Source organism: Rattus norvegicus, chromosome 13, assembly GCF_021556685.1.
Source record: "Rattus norvegicus strain SHRSP/BbbUtx chromosome 13, alternate assembly SHRSP_T2T, whole genome shotgun sequence".
NCBI lineage: Eukaryota > Metazoa > Chordata > Mammalia > Rodentia > Muridae > Rattus > Rattus norvegicus.
In genome coordinates, this window is record NC_141546.1 from 53,694,993 (window position 1) to 53,719,417 (window position 24,425).

At 37.9% G+C, this 24,425-nt stretch overlaps 1 protein-coding gene across 3 annotated transcripts; it reads left to right on the forward strand.

The window, feature by feature from the left end:
• F13b (coagulation factor XIII B chain) lies at positions 1 to 23,629 on the forward strand. 3 transcript variants are annotated; one of them, XR_015635102.1, is made up of 12 exons: positions 1 to 327; positions 2,934 to 3,134; positions 4,802 to 4,987; positions 5,568 to 5,744; positions 6,076 to 6,252; positions 8,435 to 8,614; positions 8,816 to 9,001; positions 12,286 to 12,468; positions 14,924 to 15,221; positions 17,113 to 17,360; positions 22,205 to 22,418; positions 23,246 to 23,622. XR_015635102.1 is itself a non-coding variant. In NM_001401310.1 (12 exon segments), coding segments are annotated over 12 exon segments (1,986 nt in total). In that variant the 5' UTR covers positions 228 to 263; the 3' UTR covers positions 23,280 to 23,629.
• The last annotated feature ends 796 nt before the right edge of the window (positions 23,630 to 24,425 follow it).

Consider the following 24,425-nt stretch of genomic DNA (forward strand, 5'->3'; position numbering starts at 1 on the left):
GACCTAGATTCACTATTTATGCTGCTGTCATTTTTCACCTCCACTGCTTCATATGTTCTTATTAAACACAGAAAGAAAAAATATTGTCAGATAATACTGGCACAGTATGAGAATAGTTTAAGTAAAATGTTGCCTTGTTCCAAAGGTTCTTAGGCAGATGTGGTAATTATTAACTTGTTTTGTCAACAGAAGTACTGTGCACTTAGTAATGAGTTCCTGGGTGCTTTAGAGCTGTAAAAATCTTCACGAGACATACACTGAAGATGAGGCCGAGACACTTGCCATTTATTCTTATATTAATCATCTCAGGAGAACTCTATGCAGAAGGTAAAATTAATTCTTTTATTACTCTTTATTCTCTAAAATATATATGGAGAGCAGAGAGTCTAGATGTCGCAATACTTAAATACTTGAAATATTATCCTAATATTTCATTTTAACATACCAATTTTGTAATGCCTGCTTTAAATAAAAGTAACTTGTTTAAACATTTTGATAATGTTTATTTCAAATCCATTATTTCTCTAGATTTGGGAGCATGGGGAGCCAGGATCTGACCACTCAAAAGTGTTTTCTTGTTAATTTAGTATTAGCCAAATTAATGCTGGCAATGCCGGTAATCTGGTCATTTTGAAAGTTACACATTTGCCTTAATTATAATTTTAGGCAAGGATCCATGCATAACACTAAAACTTGCATAAGTTTAGTTCTCTCCTCTTTTTAAGAGGAGAGAGTTTAATGTGGGAAATTTGCAAAGGAACAAAATCACTAGCAAGATTTCTCCTCATGATTCTATTTTCTTTGTTTGCAGTTATTACATAGTGATTATTTTGATGCCAATATTGTTGATTATAGAAACAGGAATATTGGGAGAGAGTGAGTGAAAGGGTCCAGACATGATTCTGTGACCATAATGATATAAATCAAATTGTCCAGAGATATTAATACTACAGATATGAGCTATAACCCAGGACAGTGCACCCATTGATTGATATTGTCTCTTCTGTCCAGAACAGTGGCCCTTGAGGCTACCACTGTTCTCCATAGCAGCTACATTGGGTCCTTCTAACTCCTCGTTATCATACATGGGAAATACTAGAAGGTTTGGGGATTTTACTGCTTGTGTTTCACTAGATGCTGGCAGTAGTATGGTGCATATAATTTTGCCTTCTTTTTCTCATCCCTGGCTGATGTTATCACTATTTTCTCTCTAAGGCAGTAGAACATAGAGATAACCATTCTGATTTCTTTACCATGGGTCACTTTGCCTCCTCAAACAAGTCACATGACTTATATGCAACTGGCTTCTTCCATTCACTTTTATGCTTTTAAAGATGACTTAAAATTGTAGGTTTCTATGAAGCCCACTCTATTGGAAGATTGTCTAAACTAGTGGTTCACAACCTGTGGGTTGTGACCACTTTGGGGTCATGTATCAGATATCCTGCATACCAAATATTTACATTATGAGTCACTGCAGTAGCAAAATTATAATTACAAAACAGCAACAAAAATAATTTTATGGCTGGGGGTCATGACAACATGAAGAACTGTTGTATGTACTAAAAGGTCACAGTATTAGGAAGGTTGTGAACCACTAGGCTAAACTGTGTCACTATCTTTTCTGCCATTAATGGGAACTAGTTTGCAATCTGATACTGACATGTATAGTACTAATATAAAAACACTTCTGTCTCTTTGGTCTCAATGTACATTGCTATGAGATGACTTATTATATGTTCTTCTGTAATAAATATCTCCAACATATTTTCTCATATATGAGAGTCCTGTTTCTTCAGTCATTGTGAAGGTCTGTCCTTTTCCTTTCTGTTATGTTAGTGGGATTGCAGTAATACAGTGGTTTGAATGTGAATTTCCCAATGACTAGGCAAGCTAAATATTTGTTCTCTGGTCACTTAAACATTCTGGTTTCCAAACTTATTCTTGAAAGGTTTTATTTTGATTGGTTATATGCCCCCTTCCCCCCAAATGATAAGTCACATTTACTTCACAATTGTGTACAGTTTTTGTATCTCAAGGACCTCATCTGTTCTAGAACTTTGCCATCTGATATAGAAGACACTAGTCACAGAAGGTTAGCAACCTGCATCCTGGGTTCCCATCTGTAGGCTCATCCAGCTTCAGAAGGAAGAATTTGGGAAAAAAACCCAGGAAGGTCCAAAAACCAAAACTTGAATTTGAATTCTCATTTATAAAATGATGATCAGACATCTTACTAAATATTCTAAGCATCTAGAGATGATTTCAATTACATGGGTGGAGATATGTAAACTATATGCAAATTTTAAATTTACTGAATATAAAAGATTTGGGCATCCATGGGTTTTGGCATCTATGGGGAGACTTGGAATCAACTCAACTGCTAATCCAGAGTGTCAACTCAATGGCTATTGAGCACTGAAACAACTGATCCAAACAGAGCTGATCTGTGAATGAAATGCCTGCTGGATTTTAAAAGTGTGAACAAAGAATATAGAATACTTTAATACATTAGACTAAATAAAACCTAATATTAAAACAAACTAAGTTTTCATTTTTATCTTTACTCTTACCAGTGTGACCTTCAGAAATGTTAGAATTGCATATGGGATGTCATGGTGTATCTGTGAGAGTGTTCTACAAAGCAAGGACAAACTTCCAAGAAGTCGACTATCAGCTACTCAGGTTATCACAGCTGTTCAGAATTGCCAGCATATATAAAGAAGGGAGGGCATGGTTTTAGATATTTAGAGTGCAACAATATCACTTCGAAAATTAGGTTATTAAAGTAAGTGCAAACTGAAGGTTCTTCCAAAAACAAAAAACAAAACAAAACGAAAACAAAACAAACAACCTTTAGGAATGTTGTTTCATCATGAGTTTCATGGGTTTACATGTTGTTCCGTTTTCAGCTTGAGTTTTCCTCATTTCAGAGAAACAGTGTGATTTTCCTGCCGTGGAAAATGGAAGAATTGCCCAATATTATTATACGTTTAAAAGCTATTACTTCCCCATGAGCATAGACAAAAAACTATCATTCTTCTGTTTGGCTGGCTATGCAACCGAAAGTGGGAAGCAAGAAGAGAAAATCAGGTGTACAGCGGAAGGCTGGTCTCCAAAACCAAGGTGCTACAGTAAGTCAGTGCATGGTGCCAGCTCGATTATTACAGAGTGGTTTCTGGGAAAAGAATATTTGTTTATATTAAATGTGAAGAGCGATTACACTTTATATCCATACGTAACAACAAAAATACCGTTATATAATGCCATACATAAAATTCTGTAAATGAGATTGCTATACCAGTAAGTCGTTTTATTTGCTTTTTATAGTACCTGTGAAGAAATACCTAAAAATGTACATCAAAATAGCTAAGGAGGCACACCTGGGTTACTTTAAGTAAGGCAGGACTTATATTCACCATCTTTAATAGGAAGCCAGAATAAGAGATTTTCTTTTACAGGATGAGCCTTTCTAATGTTTTTTTGTGTATATTTGTCACTCATCTGTGTGGCTACTTTTCTTTCTGCTACTCACTGAAAGCTGAAGGTTTGTGTACGCTGACTTCAGCTAAGTAAATAGCATCATACCGGGTTCACTTCATTGCTTCCTTGCATCACATGTTACATTATCGCTGGTTTCCCTGTACCTAGGTGAAATGTCTTGAGCCCCCGGAATTCCTGTTTTCCAGTTAAAAGGCTCCCATTAAGTCCTTTCCATTTAAAAGAGACATTTTGGTATGGTAGTAGCTGTGGTCGAGACACCTAGTAAGCATAACTGCGTAAGAATCATTCATACTGTGACTTCAGGACAGACCAGAATATTTTATAACAGTTATAAGATAAATGCCATTCTAACGTCATAGAAAGAAGTCACATGCCTTGAACTTACTATCTTAAGAGACAGAAAATTGCAGAGATTGGCATGGGAGCATAGTCGTCAAGACAGAATCTCTTCGGACAGCTGACTGCATGTGGTCTCACCACCACCCCTGTGAAAGTGATGTGAAAATTCTTAGTCTGTTTCTTATGCACAAAATGGAGTAGGAACTTTGACATAGAGCCACACAGCTAGCACTAGATGTGTTTGTGGTAATATAAACATATTGGACAAATCTCTAAACCCTTCAAGATTGCTTTGTCAAAAAGTTCCAATAATATGACTTAAAAGTGTAGGTTGACGAATGCGAAGGTAATTTTCTTATGTGTCCCTCACTACTGCACATATTGATCACAAACTTGATTGCAGACTCAAAGGTTTCCAGCCGCATATGTATGACTTAGTAAGTCCACATACACTTACTCCTGGATCCCAAAAATATTTTCTAGAACAATGAATGAAGATTTCACAGTAAGTTACCTTAGCATTATTTAATGATCCATTAAGGATGCTTTTGATTACATTATAAGACAATGGAACAATACATCACGTAGGACAAGAAGAAATTACTTTTACTTGTGATTACTGACAACTAGTGAAAAGCTGTTAGTGTATTTTCCAAAAGAAGATGTGGGAGTATCTAAGGAAATTAAAAATTGTAGATGCAAAAACAGTTGATGTTAACCTGAATCCATTTCCAATGAAATTTCATGCAGAGCATGTGAGATATTTCCAAAATTAAACCAAATCAATGAATTTTGATGTAAAACTATTTTGCTCCTCAAAATTCCAACTAAGAGTAACAATATGTGTTTTGGTTCATTTTTCAGTTTAGTGAAGTACATATAATACTAATTTTATTAGTCAACAGATAGACATTGTAATTTCATCATGAAACAAAGCACATTTACTTTTACAACACAGAAAAATGCCTGAAGCCTGTCTTAAGGAATGGCTATGTCTCTGATGGCAAAGTACTATACAAAATTCAAGAGAATATGCGCTACGGTTGCACTTCAGGATACAAAACGACTGGGGGAAAGGATGAAGAAGTGGTCCAGTGTCTTTCTGAAGGGTGGTCTTCTCAACCGTCCTGCAGGAAAGAACAAGGTACACACACAAGAATGTGGCAGCATACTCAACTATGAGGTTAATGCTTGGTAGGCAGTTTTATTTTGTATAATTTATTTTCCACTATTGTCTCTTCTGTGTCAAAAGTTGACAGCATTTTATTGTTTTAAAAATGCTTGTGCTTTCTTAACCTGTGGGTTCTCGACTTCAGCAAGTCCTCTGCTTCATCATATCTTACTTTGGACTAAGAAAGAGCTAAAATGCTCAAAGTGAGAGAACCTTACTAGACTTTTCTGTGTAATTTATGTAAATATTTTCTTTATTGCTAGACTGTTTGTCAGTATAAGTTGTTTAAATTATACAAATATACACATTATATTATATTACATCAAAAGGTTTGAAATGAGGCCTTTGGTCAAGTACAATGGGCTAATATTTCAAAGTAGAAGACTGGTAGAGGACTATGACAATGAAATTACAGAGGCAAAGGCAAAGTGGTCCTTTCAATTTTACAACAGTTCAATGGGATATACTTTGTGATTCCTTTTTAATGGTCTAGGGTACTGGCAAAGCTTATCAAAGTTCATAAAATAAATGTTTAACTGTTTAACTTTTTCAGAGACATGTTTGGCCCCTGAGTTGCATCATGGGAATTATTCCACGATACAGAGGACATTCAAAGTGAAGGACAGAGTGCAGTACACATGCACTGCAGGCTACTACACCGCCACAGGGAAGCAGACTGAGGAAGTGGAGTGCCAGGCTCATGGCTGGTCCTTCACGCCACAGTGCAACAGTAAGAACTTTCTGGCTGCAGAAGCCCATGTCATATAAGTTGTCTTGCCGTGACATTCTTTGTCTCTTAGTTTGCTTTCAGTTGGATTTTAGTTAACAGTAGATAGACTTTGGTCATTTTAAGCTCTCAAATAGAAGAATCTCATTTTAACTCTTTGGAATTCAATTCAGTTAAAACTGCTGATATTTAGCAAGACAAAATATATTAGTAAGCTTATAGAACAGTGCAGCAAATGTTTTAATATCTACTCCAGATATAGATTATAAATGGTGAATTGTTCTACTAGAGAAAATAAATGTTTTGTTATTTTTATCTATTTCTTCATTTTTAGAATTAATGTGCTCTTCTTTGAGATTAATAGAAAATGGCTATTTTCATCCTGTAAAGCAAACCTATGAAGAAGGAGATGTAGTTCAATTTTTCTGTCATGAAAATTATTACCTAAGTGGATCTGATTTAATTCAGTGCTATAACTTTGGCTGGTATCCAGAATCGCCCATATGTGAAGGTAACTTAAAAAAATTTTCCCACTTAATCAGCTTTATTCTCCAGGATCTCTGAATGATCATACCTAATTCTAATTCCAGAATTATTTTTAATTATTACATATCAAGTCAATGAATTATTTTATCTGATGAAACTAAGGTTTGTATGCATTTGGGTAATACTATCTGTCGTGTTTAACATGCCTAGGTCTGAGTATTTATATATGTAGTATGTGCATAAGTCTGTGTGGGTGCAGGAACATGTACATGTACATGTGAAGGAACAGGTACATGTGGAGGCTAGAGGTCCATGCCAGGTGTCACCCTCAGTTCCTCTCCTTAGCTTTTGACAGATGTCTTCTCACTGAACCAGAGCTTATTGAATTGGCTGATCTGTTTAGATAATGAGCATCAGTTTGCCTCTCTTCTCCCTCCCAAGAGTCAGATAATAGGCACCTGCCAGGGTGTCCGGCTTTCCAGGGATGCTGGAGATTGTAGTGAGGTCACCCTGTTTACATGGCCAACAATTTTATCAAATTTTACCATCTCCCTAGCCCTATGTTGACTATTTTAAGACCCCTGTTATACATTTTCAATGTAGCTGGATGACATACTTTCTCAATTGGCCATCTAGTTCTTGATGTGAAAAGCACGTTTCCTGAATTACCAAGTGGGAAGCACCCACAGCAGACTATTAACCTGAAGGGAAAGTGGACAAGGAGGCCAGTCATGTAGTTGGAGGGATCCAGAAATGTAATAGCTAAGGTTGGATTTCTATCACTGCTTGTGTTCCAAGGGGAGCCATGAATACACGCCGAAGATGCCAATTCATAGCATAGAGGGGCCTCACGTGGCAGAGAAAACTCAGAGACAAGTGTGCGAGTAAACAATCAAGATTTTGATTAGTATAATGTGAGAGAATTCCCACTTCCGTATTCATAGACATGACAGATAGTATTTGAACTTAGTCTTAAAAATAATTAGAAATCTGAGGATTTTGGGAGGGATGAGAGGCGAAAGGTGTGATAGCCACTATTTTTTGCTGTAATATAGGAGATAATGCTATTATTGACAGGCAGGCCAATGACACGGAAGTAAAAGAGAAAAACATAATTGAAATAGGTAGCAGCAGGAAGGAAAGAGGTGTCTGGACAGGGCATGGATAGCAGTGTCTGAACCTATCAGAACTCTGTAATCAGTGAGTGATGGCTTTGGAGGTTTGACAACTTTCTACTTGAGCCCAGTAGCCTTGTAATAACCATATGGGGGAAGGCGTTACTAGCAAGCTATCTGTAGCAGGACAACTTAGAGACTGCTCTGAGACCCCTCCAAATTAGCATGGTCATCTGCCTATACTTTTACAATTATTAATTATTGTGTGTAGTATGTTAGTATGTTGAAAAATATACTTCCCAGCCCCAGATATCCTCATCCTAATCCTAGAGACAGCATAGTAAACTTACATGGCAAAATAACTGCAGAGATGACTAAAGATCTGGGGTAGTGGCTCTTTTCTGAGGTTATTTATTTAGTCCCTAAGTATTGTTAAGTGTCATCCTAAAGGAAACTGGAGGGGTACTTGACCATAGAAGTGTAAGTTGGAGCTGTAACAATGGAAGAGAACAGTTTTAAATTCTTTATCTAGAATATGTGAGGAATTTAGGGCTAAAGAAGAAGGTGACTTTAAAATACTTAAAATGGCCCAAGACTATTGCTCTACTGGTTCTGTACACCAAGGGTGTGGGCATGGCTTCAGTTTGGCTGTTGAACTACATCTGTGCCAGCTTGAACGTTTGGCCTGGCAGTATGATTCTAAATTCACTGTGGGTATTGACAGCTTTTTGTGCTTTGCAGGCTGCTGAGCCAGTATTGGTGGCTTTTGGCTGAGGTAGCGCTCTAAACCTTGCCTTCTGGCCTCCTTCATTTGGTCTTCCACAGTACAGCAGGTTGATTCTTCAAAGGGAGAGGGCTCTTCAGTGAGACCAGCATTTTGAATTTATGTTAGTTATCATGTAACATAACCGCACACTAATTCATCATTTTTCCTTAAGAAACAATTGCCAGGTCCCACTCACAGAGAGGGATGTTGTGTCGGAAAGTAGTCAGGCAACAATGTTTCTGCAGTCTGCCTGCCATATTTTCTATGAACCTTTAACATTTTAAAAAAATTTCTATGACTAAATAGGCTGGTATTTTTTACACCAGGAAGAAGAAATCGATGCCCTCCTCCACCTGTGCCTCTAAATTCTAAAGTTCAACCGCATTCAACAACTTACCGTCACGGAGAAGTAGTTCAAATAGAATGTGAGCTTAATTTTGCGATCCAGGGTTCAGATGCACTAGTCTGTGAAAATGGGAAGTGGACGGAACCTCCAAAATGTGTTGGTTGGTAAAATCATTTCAAGTTTGTGTTTGTTAGCATTTTAATTTGTGTATTTAATGGTGGATTTTATTGTGACATTCCCGTACATGTGTATCGTTGTCCCTTGCTCTTATTCACAATCTCCCCAAGCTACTCTCCCTACTTAGTAATGCCATGAATAATCCTCTCCTAAGATGATTCTCTCTTTAACTGTACCTTCACAGAAGAGAAGGAGAAGGTAGCCTGTGAGCAACCACCCTCCGTTGAGAATGGCGTTGCAGACCCACGCTCTGAGGTTTACTACAGTGGGGATAAAGTGACGTACAGGTGTGGAGGGGGCTACCGTCTCCGAGGATCGAGTACCATAACTTGCAATCGTGGCCGATGGACACTGCCCCCCGAGTGTGTTGGTATGTGGGCTACTTCTAAGATGTAAGCCTAAGATGTGTTCAGTCTGTGTATTCATGGACAGACACTAATGCTTGCGAAATTTAGGGACAATACCTACTGGATACTGTGTGAATTTTTGAGTGTGTAGACGTATCTATTGAATTTAGGGCAAATTAATAATTCAGAATCAAAAACATTATTCAAACCATTTTTTTTGATGCAATACCAAGAGGTTTATTGTTCTAGCACCCTGGGGTCGTCCTGCACCCAGAGTAGAGACGGCCCCTTCTCTCTCTTTCATAAGCTTTTTATACATTTTTTGAGGACAGATTATAGCAACAGCAACTTGTCACATAATGATTGGTGGTCCTGGTAACCTTTACATTAATTGGCTGGGCAGGGAGGAACTCATGGACCTTCCCTAAGGCCTGGTGGGAAGTTCCAAGTCTGGGCTCTCTCTCGTTCCCTCCTTTTTCTTGTGAGTATGAAATCTTGGAGTGATTAATCACATTCTGTTAACACATAGGTAGAATCATTGAGAGGTATATCTTCATACTGTTGTCTAAGTATCATCAGCTGTACTGTATTAATTTGTTCTCCAATAAAAGTAACTAAGCAATGTAAAATGCAGGGTCTAAAGGTTAGCAGCAAAAGTAGGATAGTCAAGGGTCCAGCTAGGGTCCACACCATGGTAGTTAACCATGGGGAAGAATTAAGCCAGAATTCAAACCATCCCTGGCTCTGTTCTCTTTTTCTCTTTCTTTGGGCCAGCTCCCCTCATACATTAGTCATTGAGTCTTTAACTACACCTGAGTGATCTATGTAGAAACAGCATACCTCATTGAGTGCAGCACATAAACCTCCCTGTTGAAGGAACAATAAGTCTAACCTCTTATGGTTCTTGTCTTACTCAGGGTTTCTATTCCTGCACAAAACATCATGACCAAGAAGCAAGTTGGGGAGGAAAGGGTTTATTCAGCTTACTCTTCCACATTGCTGTTCATCACCAAAGGAAGTCAGGACTGGAACTCAAGCAGGTCAGGAAGCAGGAGCTGATACAGAGGTCATGGAGGGATGTTTCTTTTTTTTTTAGATGCCAAATAGCATTCTTTTTTATTATTTTTATTTTTTTTATTAACTTGAGTATTTCTTATATACATTTCGAGTGTTATTCCCTTTCCCGGTTTCCGGGCAAACATCCCCCTCCCCCCTCCCCTTCCTTATGGGTGTTCCCCTCCCAACCCTCCCCCCATTGCCGCCCTCCCCCCAACAGTCTAGTTCACTGGGGGTTCAGTCTTAGCAGGACCCAGGGCTTCCCCTTCCACTGGTGCTCTTACTAGGATATTCATTGCTACCTATGAGGTCAGAGTCCAGGGTCAGTCCATGTATAGTCTTTAGGTAGTGGCTTAGTCCCTGGAAGCTCTGGTTGCTTGGCATTGTTGTACATATGGGGTCTCGAGCCCCTTCAAGCTCTTCCAGTTCTTTCTCTGATTCCTTCTATGGGGGTTCTGTTATCAGTTCAGTGGTTTGCTGCTGGTAATCGCCTCTGTATTTGCTGTATTCTGGCTGTGTCTCTCAGGAGCGATCTACATCCGGCTCCTGTCGGTCTGCACTTCTTTGCTTCATCCATCTTGTCTAATTGGATGGCTGTATATGTATGGGCCACATGTGGGGCAGGCTCTGAATGGGTGTTCCTTCAGTCTCTGTTTTAATCTTTGCCTCTCTCTTCCCTGCCAAGGGTATTCTTGTTCCCCCTTTAAAGAAGGAGTGAAGCATTCACGTTTTGATCATCCATCTTGAGTTTCATTTGTTCTAGGCATCTAGGGTAATTCAAGCATTTGGGCTAATAGCCACTTATCAATGAGTGCATACCATGTATGTCTTTCTGTGATTGGGTTAGCTCACTCAGGATGATATTTTCCAGTTCCAACCATTTGCCTACGAATTTCATAAAGTCATTGTTTTTGATAGCTGAGTAATATTCCATTGTGTAGATGTACCACATTTTCTGTATCCGTTCCTCTGTTGAAGGGCATCTGGGTTCTTTCCAGCTTCTGGCTATTATAAATAAGGCTGCGATGAACATAGTGGAGCATGTGTCTTTTTTATATGTTGGGGCATCTTTTGGGTATATGCCCAAGAGAGGTATAGCTGGATCCTCAGGCAGTTCAATGTCCAATTTTCTGAGGAACCTCCAAACTGATTTCCAGAATGGTTGTACCAGTCTGCAACCCCACCAACAATGGAGGCGTGTTCCTCTTTCTCCGCATCCTCGCCAGCATTTGCTGTCACCTGAGTTTTTGATCTTAGCCATTCTCACTGGTGTGAGGTGAAATCTCAGGGTTGTTTTGATTTGCATTTCCCTTATGACTAAAGATGTTGAACATTTCTTTAGGTGTTTCTCAGCCATTCGGCATTCCTCAGCTGTGAATTCAAACCATTATTTTTTTTTAAAAAAATAAACATCAAAGCATCATTAATACCAGGCTGGTGTGTAGTTTTCGTTAACCCCATGATTTGTATACTTTTCGTGACCACACTTAAGGGAGATGTGTTTTATTAAAGAAGCAAGCATAGGGAGGCCTGGTGAGCAGATGGCTTTGAGTATGATCTGCTTCCCCTCCCCAAAGCACTATGGTCAATACACAACACACTCTCTTAGATCCCAGGTAAATCCTGCTGATTGGAATCTCACATCGTACCCTTCTGAGCCTCGCAGCTTCTAAGAGGCACTCCCTTGGTGTTAGATTTTACTGAATGATATCTCAAGGTCCACCCACTCCTGGTTGCCACCCTTCCTACCATCTTTATCAGGTTTTGTTTTGATTGGATATTGAAAAAGTTCCCAAAGCATGCATATATAAGATATTTATTACATAAGAGAAAAAGCTTACAAAAGAGACTAAATGAATTAACTGAGGAAGAGAAAGTGGGAGAGAGATACACTTCATCCATGTGTTAATTAAAATAGAGATGAAAGGAATGGGGAAGGAAGAAGAGAGGGGTGGGTAAAGCCTGGGGCAATCTTAGGCTGGACCACAACTCTTCTAATCTTTTTAGGCATTTTAGAACATCCTATCACTGTCGCTTTACCATCAAGCAAATAAGAATTATACACAAATTTGTTCTTGATCAAGAAGAAAATGCATTAAAAATACTTAAGCTAAAATATTTTCAACTTTTGATTAACTTAGAAACAATTGTCCCAATTGATAGGACAAATGTTGAGATATCATGTTTTTGGATAGCCAGATCATTGTATTGTTGCAGGTTTATTAAATTTCCAAACAATCCCTTTTCTTAGAAAATATTGAGAATTGTAAGCCTCCTCCTGTTATAGCCAATGGTGCAGTTGTTGATGGTTTACTGGCAAGTTACACAACAGGATCTTCGGTGGAATACAGATGCAATGAGTATTACTTATTGAAGGGATCGCAAACATCTCTCTGTGAGCAAGGAACATGGTCATCGCCACCTGTCTGCTTGGGTAAGAAAGAGAGAACATTATTGAATTTACACTTGGATACATTCATACATTTTTCTCTGATTTAATTAGGAGATTTCTTACATCCTGGTATGGATCTACATATGATTTTTGCAATCAATTTTATTGATATTTATTTATTTATTTATTTATTTATTTATTTATTTATTTATTTATTTATTTATTTATTTTTCCGGAGCTGGGGACCGAACCCAGGGCCTTGCGCTTCCTAGGCAAGCGCTCTACCACTGAGCTAAATCCCCAACCCACTTGATATTTATTTATAAATATCATATAATTGGTCATTTTGTGGCACAGTTAGTGGACAATCTAATGACATTGTGCATATTTAAATTTGTAACCTGTTTCTTTAGGTGCAGTGTTGTGCCTAGATGCAGGCTTCCTCTGTAGTACTCACAATCTAAGTTTGCAAGGAACATTGCTGATGACTTTGATGCACTTTCTTCTGTACTCAAATGGTCACCTTTATTACATCTCATAAACGCCTATGAACTATAACTATTGTTGGGTATTTTAATTATCATGTAATTTTTAACCTAATCATTACAGTAATTTTAATTTGTTTTATTGAAGTACAACTTGGACAGCTTTCAGTTTTCTAATGTATACAGGTTTGTTTTCATTTTCTACTTTCATGTGTGCTATAGAAACATAATGTATATTATTAACCTTTGAAAATCACATAGATTAGAAATATCTCTCTTGATTTTATTTTTATTTATAATGTCCTAAAACACAGACACCTTCAGTTTCAGCCTTTGTGGTTTCTATATTTCAAGTCATTCTGAGAATGCTATGCTCATCAAATCAAATACATTATCAACCACAATTGCTCGCCTCTTATTATGTTGTCATAAATGCTGCAATACTAGGTTCTTGGTGATGTGACTGATATTTTGTTGAACTGAACTATAGTCTGAGGACAGAGCTTAGATTAAAACAGCAGTGAAACAACTTCCGAAGGCATAGCAGGATCTAAAGACATTCCATCATATCCCTGGAACGATTGCTACAGACGTTCTGACCCGACAGTAATGAATGAGAGCAGATGCTGTGCAGAGTTACTCTTGCTGGCAGGGTACGGTGAGAGAGTGTGAGCATCTCTTAGATTCCGTAGTTCTTCCACTGCAGGTTCAAGCAACTGTGGAAGGGGCACAGTTTCCCATGTAAATCAGCATTCAGACGGGAGTGTCTCTAGCTTTTCCCGGCTCATTTTCTCGTTCTCACAATGCTTCAGCCATACTGCTTTCTTTATCTTGCCTGTGATTTATCTCCAGACGACCTTTATATCGATTGAACCCCTCCTATAGGAAAACGACAAATTCAATCCTTAAAAACTGGGCTCACTGGGATCATTTTTCTTAAAAGGGCACACTCCCTTCCCTCAGCCTTTATAGAAACCCTTCCTCTCCACACCTCTTTTGTTCTCTAACTCACAGCGAAGCTGTAAGATGGTCACAAATCACAACAGTTTCTGTATTTATTTTATTTATGATTTACTGTGGGAGCTTCTGTTACAGTAGAAGCTCCCTGAGTACTCATGGTTAGGTACGCTGGGCTCTCTGCAAATATTTATAAATTAAATGCACTCTCTGTTTCAAGGCTATTAGTTAATTTAAAAAACTATGCTCAACATTGCTGTTTCATGACTTGAAATAATATTTTGATTTTGAAAACTATTTGGTTTAAATCCACGATATCATGAAAATAAGACATATACAATTAATTAATTTGGAAGTCATAAAGTTTGTATTTTATTACTATATTGTCATAGGCCTGTGCTTTGAGACCAGATTGAGCAATTTATGTGGCCTGAACCTTGAGACAAAAAAGTAACAGGGCCACCTTGCTATGGTGGGAAAGCAAACCCTGCCCCTCCTTCCCTCTGTTGACTTCCCAAAGGAGATCCGGCCATGCCTCTCCTGTGGCTTGGTGTCTGTCTCCTGCAGATGTAGAAGGGACACATGAAAACATTCTTTCTTATTTATAGCCCTCCTAGGATGCAACTCAGTTGCCCTCACCCCAAATCATCTTTAAGTTGCATACAGACATCCTACCTAAAGACTCCAGCTAAGTGTCTCCAAGGCCAAACTCTTTGTCAGCACCCCCAGTAGTAAAGACCCTGAAAGCATCCACACCCTAGGGGAAAAATTATAAAAAATAAGTGATTCCTTTTGACCCATGGGTTCCTGTATTTGCCTATGTGTTGAAACCTGGAGCCAAGTAAGTCCTTGATATAGTGGCCCGCATAAAAATACCTCTCAGTTCCTGTCTGTGTCTCTACATATTACTTCTTCGTCTAACATGGATGTATGATCATAATGATGAATGACGGATGTATAATGTTACTTTTGGTGTCTAGTATAATATTACTTTAAAAATGTATTACGTGTTTGTCAGATTATTGATGATTTAAAAAGATCGTTGTGTTTTTCAGAGCCATGCACTATTGATGTGGATCACATGAACAGGAATAACATACAGATGAAGTGGAAATATGAGGGCAAGATTTTACATGGAGACATGATAGATTTTGTGTGTAAACAAGGCTATGTTTTGCCACTGTCGACCACCCTGTCTGAAGTGTCTGTGCAGTGCAATAGAGGAGATGTGAGGTACCCTGTGTGTGTGAGAAGAGGTAAAGGAATGAGGTTGGAAATGCTGCTCTATTAGTATCTGCAGCCTTCTCTTCTGATAACAATTGGAAGTGATTCGGTTCCCTGCTTCCAGTAAGCGTATGTGCTAACAAAGGAAGCCCATACTGACAGTTTACACTGAAAGAATAATTGTGATGGGGAAATGCCAAGGTTTCATGAATAACCCCAGACTGTTAGAGGCTGATGTTCCTCACGCGGAAACCCTCTAAAGCTTCATTTTTCTCAAGATTCGCTGGGATCCTTTGGCTCAAGAAAGGGTTTAGGGCAGAATGTGAGAGATTTTATTTGTTCGCTAGATCTAGGGGCAATTTCTTTTAATAAGAGAAAAGAAAGATAATACATATGGAAGGCATATGCTTTAAGGCAAATAAATGGTTTACCTTTTCACCTCTGGTTTAACTAAAAGGGAAAGGGAAAATATTAACTTTTCCGGGTTCCCCACTCTCCCATCCTCCTCCCCCTGCTTCTATGAGGATCCTCCCCCTCCCACCCACTCACCTCCTCACCACTGTGGCATTCACCGCGGTGGGGAATTGAGCCTTCACAGAACCAAGAGCCTCTCCTCCTATTAATGCCAGACAATGCCATCCTCTGCTACATATGCTGGAGCCATGGGTCACTCCATGTGTATTCTTTGGTTGGTGGTTTAGTCCCTGGATGCTCTGGGGCAGTCTGGTTGGTTGATATTGTTGTTTTTCCTATGGGATTGCAAACCCCTTCAGCTCCTTCAGTCCTTTCCCTAACTCCTCCATTGGGATCCCCATGGTTAGCTGCAAGCATCCACATTTATATCCGTAAGGCTCTGGCAGAGCCTCTTAGGAGGCATCCATATTAGGCCCCTGTCAGCAAGCACTTCTTGGCATCAGCAATGGTGACTTGGTTTGGTAGCTAAATATGGGATGGATACTCAGTAGGGCAGTTTCTGGATGGCCTTTCCTTTAGTCTCTGCTCTACTCTTTGACAGGAGCAATTCTGGGTTAAAATTTTGAGAAGGTTGGGTGCCACTATCCCCCACCGGGGGCCTTGCCCTAACCTCTTGATATGGTCTCTACAGGTTCTCCCTCCCTTTTGTTGGGCATTTTAGCTAATCTCATCTCTGTTGGGTCCTAGGAACCTCTTGCTTTCCTGGCATCTTGGACTTGCTGGTGGCTACCCCCAGTTCCCCATCCCCATTGCTACTCACCTCTGTTCAAATTCCTGATTGTCTGTATATCATTCCAGTCTCCTCTCAAACCTGATTCTGCCCCTCCCTTTTCTCCTCCCTCTCCCCCTCCTCCCTTCCTCCCAAGTCCCTCCCACCCTCTACCTCCTGTGAGTACTTTTGTTCCCCCTTCTAAGAAGAACTAAAGCATTCACATTTTGGCCTTCCTTCTTCTTGAGCTTCATATGGTCTGTGAATTGTATTTTAGGTATTCTGAGCCTTTGAGCTAATACTTATCAGTGAGTGCATACCATGTATGTTCTTTTATGACTGGGTAACCTCACTCAGGATATTTTCTAGTTCCATACATTTGCCTATGAATTTCATGAAGTCATTGTTTTTGATAGCTGAGTAGTACTCCATTGTATAGATGTACCACATTTTCTGTATCCATTCCTCTGTGGAAGGGCATCTCGATTCTTTCCACCTTTTGGCTATTATAAATAAGGCTGCTATCAACATAGTGGAGCATATGTTCTTATTATATGTTGGAGCATCTTTTGCATATATGCCTAGGAGAAGTATAGCTGGGTTCTCAGGTAGTTCTATGTCCAGTTTTCTGAGGAACCTCCAGACTGATTTCCAGAGTGGTTGTACCAGCTTGCAATCCCACCAACAATGGAAGACTGTCCCTCTTTCTCCACATCCTCACTAGCATTTGTTGTCACCTGAGTTTTTGATCTTAGACATGAATTATTTTCAATATGAGATATAGTTAATTGCCTTAACACTTTTAAGTCAGTGAAACATCTCATTTTATTTCTGTAGCAATCATCAAAAACTAAAAGTTCATCATAGCAACTGTTATATTCTGTAAAATCATTTCTTTTCAGAATCTAAAGGGATGTGTGCATCTCCTCCAGTGATAAGAAATGGGAACATTGTTAGCTTAGTAGCCAGCACCTATGAAAATGGCTCGTCAGTAGAGTACCAGTGCTTTGATAGCCATTTCCTACAAGGGTCACGGGATGCCTACTGTGTAGATGGAGTGTGGACTACACCACCATCTTGTTTAGGTACGTGCTCTAACACTCCTCTTTCACTCTGCCATTTAGATATGAGGCGATACTGAGTTAACACTCGGTTTTCTTGTTTTATTGATGCTCCTATTTAATCATAGGCTCTGGTTTTCTTCTTTCTGTATTACTGTAGTCTGTTACTCTTCAAAATGTTTACTAAGCACAGACTGTGCATCACAATCAGATGCGTTGTTAGATTTTAAGATGAATAAACTATAATGTTACAGAGAAATTATTATTCTACTCAATATAGTTGACACTATAGTATAATATAGAGTTTTCAGAATACATTGTAGACACATATGGAATTGTCAAGCAGCTAAATTAATCCTTAAAATTGAAATAAAGATTGGCAGACAGAAATAATGCTAGTAATATCTCCAGGCCTTAAACTACATATAGAATTAGAGGGCACAGCACACTAATGCAGCATGTGGAAGAAGACAATGTGCTAGTGTCTCAGAGGCCTGGAGAGTAAAGGAATGACTTCATAAAGGAATGACTTCATAAAGGAATGACTTCATAAAGGAATGACTTCATAAAGGAATGACTTCATAAAAGGATGACTTCATAAAGGAATGACTTCATAAAGGAATGACTTCATCAAAGGAGACTTCATAAAGGAATGACTTCATAAAGGAATGACTTCATAAAGGAATGACTTCATAAAGGAATGACTTCATAAAGGAATGACTTCATAAAGGAATGACTTCATAAAGGAATGACTTCATAAAGGAATGACTTCATAAAGGAATGACTTCATAAAAGGATGACTTCATAAAGGAATGACTTCATTAAAGAATGACTTCATAAAGGAATGATGTCATAAAGTATGACTTCATAAAGGAATGACTTCATAAAGGAATGATTTCATAAAAGGATGACTTCATAAAGGAATGACTTCATAAAGGAATGACTTCATAAAGGAATGATTTCATAAAAGGATGACTTCATAAAGGAATGATATCATAAAGAATGACTTCATAAAGGAATGACTTCATAAAAGAATAATATCATAAAGAATGACTTCATAAAGGAATGACTTCATAAAGGAATGATATCATAAAGAATGACTTCATAAAGGAATGACTTCATAATGGGTCTCAGAAGTCAAGGGTTCATGATACATGTCTTAGTATCAGTTATGAAGAGACATACTTTGAATTAATTTTGTTCTCATTTTAATTCTTTCTATTTTCTTTTGTATAGTGATATATTTTTAGATGCATAAGGATCAGAGCAGTTAAAATATTGATTTTGAGACAGAACTTCTTTAACAATAACATACTTTGCTCTTTTAATTGTCTTGAGGCCCACTTTCCCTAACTTAGGCTTCACTAACTTTTTTTGTGATTTTTTAAAAAATTTATTTAATACTTAATAATAATTCTAATAATAATTCTTTGGTTTCCGGGCAAACATCCCTCTCCCCCTCCCCTTCCTTATGGGTGTTCCCCTCCCAACCCTCCCCCCATTGCCGCCCTCCCCCCAACAGTCTAGTTCACTGGGGCTTCAGTCTTAGCAGGACCAAGGGCTTCCCCTTCCACTGGTGCTCTTACTAGGATATTCATTGCTACCTATGGGGTCAGAGTCCAGGGTCAGTCCATGTATAGTCTTTAGGTAGTGGCTTAGTCCCTGGAAGCTCTGGTTGCTTGGCATTGTTGTACATATGGGTCCTCGAGCCCCTTCAAGCTCTTCCAGTTCTTTCTCTGATTCCTTCAACGGGGTTCCTATTCTCAGTTCAGTGGTTTGCTGCTGGCATTCACCTCTGTGTTTGCTGTATTCTGGCTGTGTCTCTCAGGAGCGATCTACATCCGGCTCCTGTCAGCCTGCACTTCTTTGATTCATCCATCTTGCATAATTGGATGGCTGTATATGTATGGGCCACATGTGGGGCAGGCTCTGAATGGGTGTTCCTTCTGTCTCTGTTTTAATCTTTGCCTCTCTATTCCCTGCCAAGGGTATTCTTGTTCCCCTTTTAAAGAAGGAGTGAAGCATTCACATTTTGATCATCCGTCTTGAGTTTCATTTGTTCTAGGCATCTAGGGTAATTCAAGCATTTGGGCTAATAGTCACTTATCAGTGAGTGCATACCATGTATGTCTTTCTGTGATTGGGTTAGCTCACTCAGGATGATATTTTCCAGTTCCAACCATTTGCCTACGAATTTCATAAAGCCATTTTTTTTGATAGCTGAGTAATATTCCATTGTGTAGATGTACCACATTTTCTGTATCCATTCCTCTGTTGAAGGGCATCTGGGTTCTTTCCAGCTTCTGGCTATTATAAATAAGGCTGCGATGAACATAGTGGAGCACGTGTCTTTTTTATATGTTGGGGCATCTTTTGGGTATATGCCCAAGAGAGGTATAGCTGGATCCTTAGGCAGTTCAATGTCCAATTTTCTGAGGAACCTCCAGACTGATTTCCAGAATGGTTGTACCAGTTTGCAATCCCACCAACAATGGAGGAGTGTTCCTCTTTCTCCGCATCCTCGCCAGCATCTGCTGTCACCTGAGTTTTTGATCTTAGCCATTCTCACTGGTGTGAGGTGAAATCTCATGGTTGTTTTGATTTGCATTTCCCTTATGACTAAAGATGTTGAACGTTTCTTTAGGTGTTTCTCAGCCATTCGGCATTCCTCAGCTGTGAATTCTTTGTTTAGCTCTGAACCCCATTTTTAAATAGGGTTATTTGTCTCCCTGCAGTCTAACTTCTTGAGTTCTTTGTATATTTTGGATATAAGGCCTCTATCTGTTGTAGGATTGGTAAAGATCTTTTCCCAATCTGTTGGTTGCCGATTTGTCCTAACCACAGTGTCCTTTGCCTTACAGAAGCTTTGCAGTTTTATGAGATCCCATTTGTCGATTCTTGATCTTAGAGCATGAGCCATTGGTGTTTTGTTCAGGACATTTTTTCCTTCACTAACTTTTTAAATTTATTTTTATTTACATTCTGTTCATACAATGTATTTTGATCATATTCTTTCTTCACCCAGATCCACCAGCTTCTCCCCACATTCCTACCCACCAACCTTTTGTTTTTAGTTAATGTTTTGTAGGACTTTTGGGGGAGAGAGAGAGCAAGGTGCTAGCTTATTCAGTAGAAAGTTTTCTATATTTTGATTTTTTAACCCTCTGAATTTGCATTTTAAGTGTGTATTTTACAGCCAATTGTTGATTTATTTCAAAGCACATTTGTACAGTAGCTATCATTGACCACATTCATAAGTGTTTTTTTCTTTTAAGTTTCTTATGGATAAATTAGCTCTTTTGTCTTATGATCTTATCATGTTTGAGTTTGTTTATACTTTCCTGTGGTTTTCCATTACCTATGTCATGGATCATATCATGATACCTTTGTTTCTGAGATCTGAAGTGGATTATTATTTTGTTTTTCCTCCAAGACTTAAGGACACTTTTCATTTGTTTCCTTTACCCACAGACTGTATTAATCTGCTGTGCCTTCAAGTTCTGCCCATAGTTAATGCATGGAGATGACATTGTCACCATTCTCTTTGTCTGAGTATCTAACAATTGCTGTTTTGTACTTTATTCTACACCAGTACTGATTTAAATTACAACTCAACTTGACTTCATTAAAATAATATTTAACAGAGAGCATGAAAATTCTAAGGACCCTTTCCAATAATTTTTATTTAGTATTATTGACTATAGTGTCTCTCATATATCACTTGATCTACAGATATTCAGTACATTCTTTAAAAGTATCTGCATAAATATATGATAGTTGGTATATTACATTAGCAACTCTGGAAATCTTAAATTTACTTCAGGAGTATTTCCTTAGTCTTAGGTCATTAAGGAGGCAAAAGTAACTCCATTTTGAAAATATTTTGATTTTTGTCGTTGTTTCTTTTGTGTAGCTCTGTCTCATGCTGTAGACCAGGTTGGCCTTCAACTCATAGAGATCCCCCTGCCTCTGCCTCCTGGGTGCTGAGATTAAAGGTGTGCACACCACTACCTGGTTAAATATTTTGATTCTTGAAAAATTTTTAAAATCCTATTTTTATCACAGGAGAATATCAAAGATGTTTATTATTATATGTGTTTAGTTTTTGTCTTGCTTTATGTTGATCCTTATTTGAAGGATGACATGAATACTTTCATTGCTTAGTATTTATAACAGAACCCAATCTTCAGTTAAATCCAACCCAATAGTCCTCAAGTGGAAATTTAAGAGAGAAAACTGTCACCTGTTTTGGTCAGAACATTTGTATTAGTGTTGAGAATCTGGCTTGTTTCTACAATGTCACCTTATTAGCAATTGATGGTTTATCTGCACATGCTATATATAATATTTATAGGAATATTATCAATTATGTGAAAATTTTCATGGTGTCAGCATTCCAACCTTTTTGAAATTAAATAAAAAGTGAAAAATATGTTTACAATCAACTGTGCATATTAAAACTCAACTAGTGGCAAAGTTTATGTCCCACTGACTGCAGACAATGAATTAAGTCAAGGAACCATATGAGGACAATATGTGTATTAGGGGTTCCTGGGGACTGAACAAAGGACAGGGACTTACCCATGTTAGGTTACACTGTATCACTGAGCCATCTCTCAGGTACTTTATTTAAATTTTATGAATAAACAAATGGAAGGAAATGAATTTTAATGAAAATTATAACTATGTATTCTTTGGCTCAAACACCACAGGAGTGAATGTCATACAGGTTCCCTTTGGGACTAGGAATGAGCATGTTTTCTGACTTCAATAATAATTCTAACACACTTGGCTCTCTGGAATGTTAAGGTTACCTCACATAAGATGTGTCAATATAGTTTTCTTCTTAATTTCTTATGTTTGTCCAGAGCCTTGCACATTATCATTTGTTGAAATGGATAAGAACTATTTACAGCTGAAATGGAATTTTGACAACAGACCGCTCATTCTCCATGGCGAGTATATTGAATTTATTTGCAAGGGAGATGCATATATGACTGAGACATCTATTCCTGAGTCTGAACTTCGAGTGCAGTGTGACGGGGGAATACTGAAATACCCTAAGTGTACTCCAAGAGAAAGGTAAGAAAATGCACTGAAAGTATGTTTTTGTCAGGTGCTAGTCAAGAGATTTGCTATTTTATAAATTCTATAATATTGTGCTCAACACTACTCTGTTTTCATGTCTGTTGGAGAGAAAAATTGTATTTTCTTTATATCTTAAATTCAACCAAACATTGGAAGCAGTTGAGTTTCGTGGAGTCAAATTGCTGTTTACCATTCAATATATCTGTGGTATTTTGACAGTTGGAAAACAAATCTATTTGCATTTACAATATTTAAACGTTCAAAATGTAACTCATACTTTGAAATAAGAAGTAAAGCACATGTATCATATTTCTAACTGGTCTTAAGTTTACAAATAACAAAGTTTGGAAATACTTGTACAGTGGCAGTTGATGACCTAACTCCCAGACCTACACAAAAACAACCTTTATAAATGTTTTCTACATCCTTTAAAATGCTTAGAGTCCTTGCCTAGAAATACTTCTTATGCTTAATTATGATAAAATTGGAGTAGGAAACTTTTGTATAATATTAAAAGCTATGGTACTGGGATTCTGCTTTTCAAGGCATGGGGTACAGAGTAAGCAAATAATTTGAAGAATATATAAACCTGGTGTTAATAGTAAGCAACATTAATAAAAACCATTACAATTTTCAAATGGAACCAGAAGTGTAGTTTACTAAGCATCATTACTTGTGCTTGTTGGTTGCTATTTAAGACATAACTCAATGACTTAATATAACTCAATAACTTAATGACTAAAATTGAGATAGGTACTGGATTATGGTTAATATTCTTTTGTATTTTCTTTTTTTCTTTTTCTCTCCCTTTTCTCATCAAGGAGTCTGTCCTTTCAGGAAGCATTAAGGACCTGAAGACAAATGGAAGAAAGATAAAGAATATTCTAACATGAATTCTGCACAAAATAATTTTAGGAAGACTGCACAGAGTTCAGTGTTCTAAGGCTTTACTTTTGCATAAAAATGTACTCAATATTTCCTTATTTAAAAATCAGAGCACAAGTGTATCTCATTTTAATTTGCTTCATTTTACGTTTAACCTAATCTTTATTGTCATCTTTCACATGTTAAATTTGATTTATTCATCAAATCATTCCTATTATCTATCGATCACTGCCAGACTATATTGTTTCCTTGAGTGTATATGGAAAACACAATTGGGTTTATTATATTCATTAAAATTAAGATTTTTCTGTTACTTTTAATTCGATATTTATTAATATCAGAGACAAACCCATTGGAAAAAGGCACGCACAATGATATAGCATAAGAGTTTCTTTATAAAATGAGAAAGATTATTTTTCAAAGTGTAAGGAACTTTTGAAATTAACTCTAATATTTCCTACAAGGATCATAATTAAATTATACTATAGTGTTCTGCTTACATGTTCAAATAATGACTTGCGGTTGTAATATTTAACACTCTCTGCATAATATCTTAAGGACAGGTAGTTGCTGGTGTCATGCAGATCACATATTGTGAAAGTAGCTGTTCTGAAGACAACATGGTCATGTTAGTTACCTAGCTCAGTGGGTCACCTGAAATAGCAACACTGCTACCTTAGCAACAGTTATATTTCCAGTTGTGACTTCTGTTCAGTCATGGGTACGTAGTAGTGTTACCAGGATCATGCCATCCACATTAGGACTGGCTGTCAGTACAAGAGCAGAGTTGCCCTGCTCATTTAACTCAAGACGTTAGTTTCATTAATGTGACATTTTTTCCCCACCACTCAATCACAATTCTATATCATTTCACTTGTTATTGCAAAGCCTATGCATTTAATCCCAAATTCTGAAACATGGGAGGATGAAATGGTTGAGAATGGATATTCAGATATAACATTACGGCCCAAAGGCAGGTGTGCACTGCTTAGTGATTAGGGGTAGAAGGCAGGATTTAAAAAGGGAATAGGAAGAGAATGGTTGGATTGGTTTAATGAAAATCAGTGGAGATGAGACCACAAAAGCTGTGTTATGGTCTCGATTCCCTCACAGAAA

Coding starts and splice junctions, on each gene's coding strand:
- F13b (XM_087580164.1), top strand. CDS start 3,014: ATGAGCATAGACAAAAAACTATCATTCTTCTGTTTGGCTGGCTATGCA. Junction 12,469..14,923: donor ATCGCCACCTGTCTGCTTGG/GTAAGAAAGAGA, acceptor TGTGTTTTTCAG/AGCCATGCACTATTGATGTG. Junction 17,361..22,204: donor TACACCACCATCTTGTTTAG/GTACGTGCTCTA, acceptor ATGTTTGTCCAG/AGCCTTGCACATTATCATTT.